This window comes from Bos indicus x Bos taurus, chromosome X (assembly GCF_003369695.1).
Source record: "Bos indicus x Bos taurus breed Angus x Brahman F1 hybrid chromosome X, Bos_hybrid_MaternalHap_v2.0, whole genome shotgun sequence".
In the NCBI taxonomy this organism is placed as follows: domain Eukaryota; kingdom Metazoa; phylum Chordata; class Mammalia; order Artiodactyla; family Bovidae; genus Bos; species Bos indicus x Bos taurus.
The window spans coordinates 129,460,684-129,473,531 of record NC_040105.1 but is presented as its reverse complement, the minus strand read 5'-3'; the positions used below and the strand labels follow the sequence as shown (position 1 = coordinate 129,473,531).

General features: G+C 39.6%; 1 protein-coding gene across 3 annotated transcripts in view; it reads right to left on the bottom strand.

The window, feature by feature from the left end:
* The window catches only part of HS6ST2 (heparan sulfate 6-O-sulfotransferase 2), a 490,102-nt gene that overhangs the window by 79,585 nt on the left and 397,669 nt on the right, over positions 1 to 12,848 (bottom strand). For 2 of the 3 annotated variants that reach the window (XM_027535118.1, XM_027535120.1), the window contains exon 3: positions 11,794 to 11,826. The exons of the other annotated variant lie outside the window; for it this stretch is intronic. In XM_027535118.1, coding sequence (XP_027390919.1) covers positions 11,794 to 11,826 — 33 coding nt within the window. The remainder of the gene's footprint in view (positions 1 to 11,793; positions 11,827 to 12,848) is intronic. 3 annotated transcript variants of the gene reach the window in all.

Here is a 12,848-nt window from a genome sequence, read left to right as displayed (position 1 = left end):
TTCTATGGTATAACAAAGTGAATCAGTTATATATACATATATATCCCCTCTTTTCTGGATTTCCTTCCCATTTAGGTTATCATAGAGCACTGAGTAGAGTTCCCTGGGGTATACAGGGAAGTAGGTTCTCATTAGTATCCATTTTATATACAGTAGCATATCTCTGCATTTCTGCTTCTCTCTCTGTCATTGTCTGCTATACATAATCCTTGGGAAACTGATGTTGGCTTGGCACATGTCTTACTTTTACAACATGTTCTCACAAAGGTTCACATCCCTATAATATAACTCGTCAACCCCCATTAATTAACTGCATTGCCTCAGCTCCAAGCTTTGGTCATGTCTTGGTATATCTCCTTTTGCTAAAAAGGTCAAACCAAGCACCTTAATTATTCCATAGATTTGCTTTCACCTGTGGGATTATTATAACTCAGAAATATCTCAAGGCAAGTATCCTAAATTAATTTTTTATGATACCTCTTCTATCCCAAGTTGACCCTGACCTTACAGTATTTGAAATACTGTGCATATTTCCCCATGGCAAATCGAGAATCCACTTTTAATTTGATCCCTACTTTTGTAATGCAACTTGTTGACAGTAAAAAAACAAAAAGAAAGAATATTGCTGGCTATCTCATCCCCAGTTTTAAAAATAATAGTACAATCTACAGCATACTACATACAAAATAGCTTTCAACTTGAAAAGTCACAAAAACAGAGAAAGAATACTCTCCAGAGGTTTCACAAACCCTGGAGAATGTGACTTGCCACGTTCTGTTTTCTTTGAATTAATATGAGAAAGGAAATGAGCATATAAGGTGTGATGGATATGGTTTCCAGTTTGTTGTCTGGTTTAGATTATAAGCTCCCAGAAGACAGGGCTAGCTTAATCCTCTGCTCAGGGACAGGGAAGCCTGGTGGGCTGCCGTCTATGGGGTCACACAGAGTCGGACACGACTGAAGCGACTTAGCATCAGCACCAGCAGCATAAACAGGCAATGAATCTGCTTTTGGCTCAGTTGCAGTTGCTGCTAGAAATGGAGCTGGTGTTGCAAAAAGGAAAAAAAAAAAAAAAAAAAAACAGAAAATCAAGGCTAGCTTCTTACAACAGATCAGCTGATGACTACTCTGACTTAGACTGGTCTTGCATTTAAGGTTCTCCTAGAATATTCTTTATAAACTCCACTTATTTTGAAGCTAGATTTCACCATTCTGAAAGTGAAAGTGAAGTGGCTCAGTTGTGCCAGATTCTTGGCGACCCCATGGACTGTAGCCTATCGAGCTCCTCTGTCCATGGGATTTTCCAGGCAAGGGTACTGGAGTGGGGTGCCATTTCCTTCTCCTTTCACCATTCTACCTGCCTTTAAAAAAAGGGAACCCTCTTACACTGTTGGTGGCAATGCAAACTAATACAGCCACTATGGAGAACGGTGTGGAGATTCCTTCAAAAACTGGAAATAGAACTGCCTTATGATCCAGCAATCCCACTGCTGGGCATACACACTGAGGAAACCAGAAGGGAAAGAGACACGTGTACCCCAATGTTCATCACAGCACTGTTTATAATAGCCAGGACATGGAAGCAACCTAGATGCCCGTCAGCAGATGAATGGATAAGAAAGCAGTGGTACATATACACAATGGAGTATTACTCAGCCATTAAAAAGAAAACATTTGCATCAGTTCTAATGAGGTGGATGAAACTGGAGCCTATTATACAGAGTGAAGTAAGCCAGAAAGAAAAACACCAATACAGTATAATAACACATGTATATGGAATTTAGAAAGATGGTAACAATAACCCTGTGTATGAGACAGCAAAAGAGACACTGATATATAGAACAGTCTTATGGACTCTATGGGAGAGGGAAAGGGTGGGAAGATTTGGGAGAATGGCATTGAAACATGTAAAATAACATGTATGAAACGAGATGCCAGTCCAGGTTCGATGCACGATACTGGATGCTTGGGGCTAGTGCACTGGGACGACCCAGAGGGATGGTATGGGGAGGGAGGAGGGAGGAGGGTTCAGGATGGGGAACACATGTATACCTGTGGTGGATTCATTTTGATATTTGGCAAAACTAATACAATTATGTAAAGTTTAAAAATAAAATAAAATTAAAATAAATAAATAAATAAAAGAAAAAAAAACTGGCAAATAGATTTTTAAATTGAAGTATAGTTAACTTGCAATGTTGTGTTAGTTTCAGGTGTATGGCAAACTGATTCAATTATACATGTACATGGGCTTCCCTGGTGGCTCAGCTGGTGAAGAATCTGCCTGCAATGCAGGAGACCTGGGTTCGATCCCTGGGTTGGGAAGATCCCCTGGAGAAGGGAAAGGCTACCCACCCCAATATTCTGGCCTGGAGAACTCCATGGACTGTATAGTCCATGGGGTCGCAAAGAGTCAGACATGACAGCAACTTTCACTTTCCCTTATACATATACATAGATTTCAGTAGCATTGTAAAATTGACACTGAAGGCGTCATACAGAAAGGAATAGATGAGTCTAAGGGAACTTTCCTTGTGAAGGGCTTAACATGAGGTCTTATGATCTCCGAGTATTAAACCACATGGTTCTTCAATGATATAACATTCTGTGGTTTTCAGGGAATCTTCATTCAGAGCTCTTATCCTCCCATCTTATTTCATTTTCTCATAAAACATACCAGCACTTATAACTAATTAATTTTTAGGTCTTAGTTAATTTCACTCTTATGAATTTCAGAAATCCCTCAGTGTTTCCTGCATAACCAGAAATTAATTCCCTTTAATTAGTCAAGAAAGGTTATTTGAGCAAAAGAACATCCATGTAATCACTTTCCCCTGCATAGGTTCAGAAGCTAGGTTATGGTCTAAAAGGCGTTTGGGAGTCAGAAAATGACTCCAGCCAAAAGTATCACTTAATGTTCCTTTCTTCCTTGTAGCTTTTACTCCTTTTCATGCAAACAAGCTTTAATGGGCTTAAGAAACTCTTTATTTTGCCTCATGCATCATCTCTGACATTGTCAAATCAATTCATATGAAAAAATTGGAGAAAGACTATGCACAGGCTCCTCATAAAGTCTTATGTGCATTTACATTTTAATATAGGAACAATCAGTAAAGGCCATTTAAAGGCTCATTTATGCCCGTTTAGAATGACTCTGACATTCCACAGCTGTACATGAGCAGCCTTCTCTTAGGGCTCCTGACAAATGAACAAGAGCTCCCAGAGAAGAGAAGGTAAACGGTGCCCCATGGCGAGCAAAAATCAAGTTGCACATTGTAAAAGCCATGAGAAAAAGACCAACGAGCTACCAAATCCCATTCACACATGCTGTCTGGCATACCCACGGCCAAAATTCTGAAAGTTGAAAAGTTTTCAAACTGTATCAGGCCTTGGTAAAGCCCCTTTATAATCGCAGTGTCTGGCTGACGAGGTAATGCTGAGCTGTCCGGAAAAATTAGTGCAGTAAATTGGACGCTGAGCCAATGAAAGTGAAGGGACAGGAAGCCCCATGGTGCCTTGGTGAGAGTCATTTTTTTCCTAGGTGCAATTTTAGGATTTTGAAGAAAGGCTATTTGCCAAATAGGAAATATTTCAACTCTGGAAGGGGAACAGAAATAATCTAGTAATTCCTACCTTGTGAAATAGTGTTCTCCATTTTATGTGCTCATAAGATCTCCTATGATATATAGTTGTGCTACAAATGCTCTGGACAAGGCAGTGAGACCAAACTAATGGAAAATATTGCATGCAAAAAAGAAGCCCACCTAGAAGAGTGAAATAGAAAGATAGAGCAACAAACACACCTGGAAAGGATTCAAAGTACTGAGAACCTAAATTAAAAGACATTTAACTTTTTTGATGGAGAAAGGGCTAGAGCTATAATTAAGAATGAGCATTAAAGAAATAATATATAAAAAAAGAAATGATATACATTTAACTGTGGAGCCCCAGTCTATAGCCCTGTCTTCATTTATCTCAACTGAATCTTGCATTGCAGGCTCTATTTCCAATCCAGCTACTCTCTCCTTTTGGTGACCCTGGACTATCAGCTGCCCCAGAGCCTCCAAAATCCATGCACTTTACCTATTGCTAAGGGATTTTGCCTACTTTCATTGATAAAATTCTTTGAGAATAATGAATTACAAATGCTGTGAACAAAAGTAGCACCAAGAATTAAATAGCAAAACCAAGCAGACAGGCAAGAATAATTCCCAGGTAGCATAGGTAATTCCAAATCAAGGCACCAGAGGGGATGCAGTTGACCTGAATTGTAGTCCTGAGTCTGCCACAAACTAGCTGGGTGTGCTTAGATAGGTCATTGTCTTGGTGAGGATCTATTTCCTCATCGGCACAACCTCACAGGCTTTTACATGAGAGCCATACAGGAGCTCCCTGAGCTGTCTCACTCATCTCTTTCCTTAAGCCCAATTCTTCTTCAATGTCAATATCCTGTGAAAGTTGATCAGAGATGCACTTCTTTGGAGTTTCTAAACCCTCTTGGATCTTCTTCAGACTCTCTGACCACAAAATCATGGCCGGCTTTTCTCTGGAAAAGAGTGAATTCCTAAAATCTTATCATGGAGCTTATTCTTATATTTATTTTATTTTCTAAAAGATGTTTTTGATGTGGACCATTTCTAAAGTCTTTATTGAATTTGTAACAACATTGCTTTTGTTTTATGTTTTGGTTTCTTCACAGAGAGGCGTGTGGGATGTTAGCTTCCCAACCAGGGATCCAACCCACACCCTTGACACTGGAAGCCTTAACCACTACACCACCAGGGAAGTCCCTGATTCTTGTGTTTAGAACATGGCAGGTATCTGAAATTATGGAACAGTGGTAACATAGAAGGGCACAGCAAGGGTATTTCAGATGTTGGTGACTTTCTAGCTCTTCCTCTTCTAGTTGTCCAAGCCCACTTTTCCTGCTTCCCCATCTTCTCCCACAAAGCCCAGTGCAGCAGATGTAGGGAAGGTGTGAGGAAGTTAGGGAAGACTAACTTTCCAAGTTCAACTTTGGTTCCTAACTGGGCTTTGGCGAGGTGCTGAGGCAGACAATACTGCCATGGCTGCAAGAACCCTGAGTGGCCCTCTAAGAGTTAAGACACTTTTCTTGGCACCTGACACACTAGAGGGCAAGGCCTAGGCCATGTCATTGTGAAGCCAACTTAGAATGCCTTCCTTCTTAGTAGCATTTGGTTCTGCTTGAAGATTTCCTGTGGGCAATCTGAAAAGACAGCGAAGTTTCAGGTATTTTCATAAGAAGTTGAGAGTTGCATCTGTGGTGTTGAAATGTTGCCCTGGCTGGTGGAGGTTAAAACAATAAGCAACGTTTTAACTTCTTGTGACATTTACAAAAATTGTAAAGCTGGCTTTTGCTGGAAAACTCATGCTTAAGCTAAGCAATTCTGATACACTGGAAAATGTTCCCACACATCCACTTTACAGAATTAAACAGAATGTTGGAAAGAGATCTTAGACCATGTCTCTGAAAACAACTCATTGTACCACTTTAGAGCTAAAAGAAGCTGCAGTCCATGGGGTTGCTAAGAGTCAGATATGACTGAGTGACTTTACTTTCATTTTTCACTTTCATGCATTGGAGAAGGAAATGGCAACCCACTCCAGTGTTCTTGCCTGGAGAATCCCAGGGACAGGGGAGCCTGGTGGGCTACCGTCTATGGGGTCGCACAGAGTCAGACACGACTGAAGCCACTTAGCAGCAGCAGCAGAGCTAAAAGAACCCAGGGATCATCTACTTTGAACACTGCTTTTATACATGAAGATACAGGCTCAGAGAAAGGAAGTGCCATGGCTAAGGTCCTATAGCAGTGAGACAATGGTCTTCCAATTCTCAATCCAGGGCTCTTGCCAATACAGAAATGGGCAAAACCAAATGCCGCCACAATTACTAACCTTTCATACTTGTGTTTTTCTTTCAAAAGGTAGTTTGTTTTGAGTAACAAAAATGCTGTGAGTAATCAAGAGAAATATCCCTAAGGGTTAGTTAGACCTATTCACATTCTATGACAGGAAGTAGGTGAATCTGCCAAATACTAACGCTGAAGAAGATTAGAAAAGTATGGAACAGAAGTTTAATAAGGAGCACACTCTGGGTTATACTTCAGGATGAGCTAAGGGGAGGCGGTCCTAATGACAGAGCAGCGAGAAGCAGAAAAATGAGAACTGGTACTGAAACCAGGAAAGTATGAAATAGAGGAAACCAAAGGGCCCAGGCAAAGTGTTAGCAAAATCTGTATGAAATCTATAAAAGCAAAGAGCAAAATCACATGGATCACTCTCCATCCATCCAATCATTCTCTGTCCACTTTTATTTTTTTCATGACATTTATCACTCTCTGAGATTAGTTTGTTCATTTACTTGTATATTGTTTGCTTTCTATTTCCCTCTAATATGTGTGCACACACCCATTCATGTATACTTACATCCCTTAAGAAACACAAGAGGAGAAACCTTGCATGTTTATTGTCCCCAGTGCCTAGAACAGTGTGTGGAACATAGTAAGTGCTCAGTAGATACATTTTGAATGAATAAATAGAAGTTAGACTACAACTGATGAAAGCTGTGAGGATAAAGACATCCAAGATTATAAATTCAAGGATGTTTTGATTATTCTTACTTTCAATCAGAATAAGAGAAGTACTTCAACATCTCTAGCTCATTTAAGGCAAGAGAAATAGGAATTTTGATCAATACATGCACCATTATTATGAGAGTTTTTGTGCCATGAAGGTCATAAAGGGGGTGCTGGCACAATAAAAGGGGAATAGTGCCATCTGCATATCCATAGGAGGACTTTTGGGGCCTCAAGTTTGGTTTTCAAGATTACAAATGCAATGAGGGATCTTTGGGACCTGAGAGTAACCTTGAAGTGGACTTTGAAATTAACAGCTGGGACTGACAATACTTGATACAAGACTTGCAAACAAAGGGCCATGCCAGATTTCTAAAGAATAAGCTGGTGTGCACCCAGGAAGGCAAGGAACTCACCCCGTTTTCTAGACCATTACCTTTTGGAGAGTCTGATGACTTCTGCATATTCCATAGGTGGTAATTCAACTGGAGGGACTGTACTTAATTTGGGGAATGGGGGAATGAGGTCACCTTCCTTCATAAGGAATATTGTTCCCAGTGCTAAAGTTATAAGCTAGGTCTGTAGTTTCTTTAAAAATAGCTCATTTACAAAGAATTATTCTAACAAGACTAGGCAACAATACTATGCAACAATACTATTAACCAAGATTTGTTTATCTCTTTGCTCTAATTAAGTTTTAGGTCAGACATAATTATTCTTACTCTGGCCTAGAACACTGAAAGCCAACTTGAAATGTAAAATACCAAAGTAATTCAATATTTACTAAATTTAAAGGAAGTAAAATAAAATGGAAGTAAAAGTAAAATAAATTTGAATTTATGCACATTCTTTTCCCACTTTAGCAGTGGCTTTATTTTCCTTAAGTCCTCTTTTGTCATTATGAGTTTCAGCAAGGTTATAGTCTTTGAATAACTTGTCATATGCTGCAGATATTTCAAGACCAAATTAAACTCTCAATGCACTTGCATATAACTAAAGAAAACTGTATTAGACACTTAAGGACAAAGACACTACACATTCTGTATTGACAGCCCATTGTTCCACAGACAGCATGGCATCTGGAAGGTGTCCAGTAAATATTTGCAGAATAAATAAAAGAAAAAAATCGATCTACCATGTGATAGAATTATTTTCACACATTCAATATGTCAGGCATGTCTGACCCAGCCTGTGTGTATGTGTCTATACACATAGTGCTCTCAAAATTCCCACATGTTCATCCTTCAGGATGAAGGCATTATCCTTCCTCTGGGCACGTATGTTTGTATAACAAAACACTGCAGCAAGATTAACCATACAGACTGTCCCAAGAAAGATCATTTTAATTAACCTTTCCTCAAACATACCAGACTACCAACACTTAAAAATTGATCTCAGTTTTCACTTAGGAGAACTGTTTCTTCTCCCTGGAAAATATATACCTTTGAAAGTTTCAACTCCAGTTCATAATCATAGAAATTCACAGTTGACTTGTCATGCTTTCCACGGAAACTCAATGTGAACCACTTTTCTAACGTAGACTACTTTTACTTCTGCTCAGATGAATGCTCAGCACATCTTCCTTGTTTTTGGCCCTTAATACTTCTCAAAGCTAGATTCCCCCATCTGCATTCCTGAGGCTGGATGACAAAAGCCAGACTACACTTCAGCCTCCTAGGATATCCTGCCCTGGAGATGCTCAGCAAGCAATTGGAAATTGGAGCTAGCCTGGAGCTCCGGAATAAGTTAAGGAGAGGTCAATTTAGGAATCATTAGTGTAGAGGTGAAAGGTGAAGCTATATGTCAGGAGATGAAATTACCCAGAATGAGCACACAGCAAGAGAAGAGAAGCAGATCAATGACAGGACCTTGGGAATTGCTCCACTGAAAGGAGCCAAGTGGGAGGGGGAGAGGCTGTGTGTGTGTGTGTGTGTGTGTGCGTGCACATGTGTGCACACACTCATGAGTGTGTAAAAGACATCCAACAAAGGAAACTTAAGAAGTGTTGAGAAGAAGACAGGAGGTGAACCAAGATAAATTAGGAATGCTTTCAAACGAGAAGATGTGTAAAAGTTCCAAAATCACCAAAGAGTTCAAGAACAGTAAAGCTGGAGGAGCCACTGGATTTTTAAACATGTCACAGATAATCTTGGAAAGCAGTCTTCTGGGTGCCATCCTTGTGAACTCTGCGTGACCATATGCTGATGTGTACAGGTGTATATGCGTGTGCTCCAGACCATCATAAGATGAAATGTAAGTGTTGCATGAGACTGGTACTAGGTGTGTGAGACAATCGTGGTAATAACCATTACCACTTATTGACTGTTTACTATATGCCAGGAGCAGTGCTAAGCACTTGATATGCATGATCTCAATTTAATCCTCGCAACAACCCTGTAAGGTATTTACATGTGAAGATTCAAAGTCTGCAGAGGCTAAAAAAATGACTCAAGGTCACAGTGCTAGCAAGTGACAGGCAGCACCAGGATTGGACCCAAGGACAGTTTGACTCCAAAAGCCAGTACTCCCAGTCACTGAAGAAACACTTCATATGCTGACATTAGTGACATCATCGTGTATGAGGGGAAGAGAGCTGGTACATCAGTTGAGCGTCTCCTATTGACCAAAGTACTTTGACAGAACACCTTCTTTCACCCATATGCCATCAACATCATGGCAATGTTTAGGTTAACTTTATGAAGGAACATTTAAAGAAATCGGATTCACTTTTTGGAAAAGAAGCCGAAGTTGTATAATTTCAAACCGGTTATCATTCAAATGTATTTACTACAATAGCTCCCAAGGGTTTGATAGTTTTTTTTAAAACGTGTGGCATCATTGATTTGGTGGTTGTTATTGATATTCAAATCACTGTCTATCAAACTCATCTGAAAAGTGAGGGAATTTGATAGGGTAATTTTAAAGGCCTCCTCCAGTCTTGACTTTTTATGATTCTCATATGCAGGTCTAACGCCGATCATTTTAAAGGTACAAAATATGAAGCAGAATGGACAAGCAGCAGCAGAACTGGTTTATGTGTCAGCATCCTTTTATTCTTTAAATTTATAGAGGCATACTGTTAAAATATTATTAAAAAAATCAGTCTTTGGTTGTTCAAGGCATTGATCGTGAACTTAAGTAGAAGCTTGGAAACTCCATCACAAAATGATACCCTGAAAATCCAGGCAAATAATTTTCTTGCAGCCAACTGCAGACCTTATAATACAGCTGGCTATAGGGAAAAGAGAGAGAGAGACAGAGAGAGAGAGTTGCAAACACTCTGGCAGTTAATGTTTTTGCTGTCTATAGAAGCACAAATGAGGTTCTGGTCTGAAACAATTAGCCTCGCTGTTAATTGTGCATGTGTGTGGCAATAATGCAAGGCATTTGGGATGGCTCCCACTGATTGTTCCTTCTTTCTCTGGATTAGAAAATCCATTCAGACAACTAAATAATAGCAAGCATTTATGCAAATTGTTAATTACTAGACAGAGATAATCATAATCTTGTGTATTTAGAAAACTAAATGTACAATGGGGATTACCAAATGAATTGTTGCTTTATTTTACCAGTGGTCGAAAAACATGCTAGCTTTGCAAATAGTTTTCATACATCATTCAGTCCACCAGAATTAAAAATGGCTCCCATGGACGTTTATCAAAGCTGATTCTCTTCCATAGCACCATCTGTGTTCTTCTCTTCCTTTCTCACAAACTAAAAGCAGGTAAATTACTCTGACAATAGTTTCTGGTCAAACTACTCAGCCCCATAATAAAAATAAAGAATAAGTCATGACTTGTTTTGTTATATAGCAAGCCTATTAAGACAGAGATGATTCTATCATGGAGCAAAATTTAAAACAAATATAAAACAAAATTTGTAACATTTTCCCTGTGAAAGCAATTATAGGGATAATAGTCTTTAGGTTAATTAGCTATTATCTTAATGGTCACCCACTCTGTTTTATTTGACAGATGAGGAAGTCAAGGCTCACAGCAGACATAGGAATTGAGCAAAGTCACCCCACTAGTTAGTAGCAAATGTAGTACTCTTGCCACCATGATACACCCAATCCATGATGCTCAGATGCCCTCCTACACTAATATTGTGTGATTAGGTGTCTATACCATTTATCTCAATGAATTATAACCTGACTATGGAATTAAACCCTGAATTGATGCTTCTCAGATGTCAAATAAATCCACTGAGACCCTAATGGGAATATGGAAATCCAGCTACTGAAAGCCAAACTGGGTATCTAAGATATGGTCAATCTACTCTATTTCAGTGAGAGTCTTCTCTAGTAGAGGAATCCAAAGGCTATAACCTTTGCTCTTCCTAACTTCTCTGGCTAGGGAACAAATAATATAGATGGGTAGGAAGAGAAAGTAGAGACACTGGTAAATCTTTCTGGAGCCAATAAGCCTAGAATAGGCCAAATACAGTACTGGTGAGCAGTATGATCTTAGAAAACCATGTGCCAAGCAAGGAGAGCCACATTTACAAAATGGCTGACAATTCTCCCAGCCTCCTCAGCACTGATGGCATTATGACAGCACAGCTCGAGGGAACAGTCATTGCCTGGAAAGACACTATTCTGTTGTATTCTCAACAGCCCCACCCCAGCCCCCCACCCTGGAGTTAGAAACTTTCCTGTGTTTGATTAGACTTGCAGAGTTCATGTCACAAAGGTCCCTAGCCTATGGGGTTACGCTACCTTGCAAATCTACATATGTACATACTTTACAAGCCCTGATACTTTCAAATAATTCATCTCCCTTCAGTAAAATGCTGACCTAGTTGTTTCCTAAACCACCATCCAGCTGAGAGACAGGCAGGTGCCCCTGAAGCTCTGTGGAGAACGCTTTGTTGATGGTGGGGTGGGGTCTTCATAACAGAACACTCCACAGTGTCTTCCGATTTCAGCAAAAAGGAAAAGAAGCTAGTGACCTACTGGCCGACTGGGATGCTGGCCCGGAACTTTCGCCCCACTTCTGAACTAGGTCAGCTTTCAGATCTGAGACTGCATGCCTGGGCCATGTCAGCTGTTTTAAACTAAAAAAGAAACATGGAAAGAATCTATCCAAGTGGAAACTTAACTATTTATTGTATGGAAATTAAACTGATGGACAATGGCAGAGTCTATGTTGTCTAGCTCACTTGGGTTTGGTTAAACTCAAAATCCATTGTCACTTACCTTGCTGCATCTAGAATCTGAAAAATCCTCCACCTGTTAAAGGAACAGTAAAACCAGGTGCTAGCAAGAGCTTAGTAAGAGAGGAATTAAAATAATAAAAGTTTTCCATTTTGCTTTGATCACATTTTTTTTTCAGCTTTCCAAACCTCAAGGCAACAGCTCATGGATGGCTCCCTAATTCTGTTCCCCACTAGCTCCTCTCATGTAGTGGGGAAATTATGAATTAGAGGGCTAAAAGGGACAGGGTAGTGCTGAAAGTCAAACCTCTGAAGGGCTATGGGCTGAGAATGAAAGATCCCCCATTCAGTCATAACTAATTCCACTCCCTGACACACAGGCAATGGCAATCTAAGCAAAAAACAAAAGTCAATAAACCAAAACCAAGACCATACCAAACCAAGCACTGTGGCATCACTAAAACGGAAATGCCTGATTGAAAGGACCTAGGAGGAATTTACAGGGATTTTTCATATTATCAAGGATATATGAAACATAAATAACAAAAAGAAAAGAAAGAATGATTAGACTTTGTGGATGTTCTTCCAACTGATGAAAATTCAAAGCACACAGAAAATGATACATAAATCATCACTTGTTCCTTCCACCCAAATGCAAGACATCGATCAATGTAAGCAATGTCTCTCCATTTAAAAAAATACTCAGTTGCTTTCATATTATATCTTGAGTCACAAAATACTCATTCTACTATGTGGATTTCTGATATAGGCAGGACTGGGAAGTTGCGCATCAGACAATTGCTAACCTGCAAGTTCAAATGGGCTTAGATAGCTTTTTGGTTTATACTAAGCAAAGGATATTATAATATGCTAATACTTTTGTGCCCATAGTGAGTTATATAGCCTAGACATTTTCTTTGGAGGAATATTTCTTTACATTAAATATGTCTTGAGGTTTTAGAGGTGAGTTAAGAGAGATTTTCATAGCATGGCTAGCAGACATGGCAATGGGCCTTGCATCATTGTTTAAGGAGCAACATATGGCTCTTTTATCATCAGCTCTTGGCGTGGCTAAGGCCCCCTTCCCTGGTTCTGTGA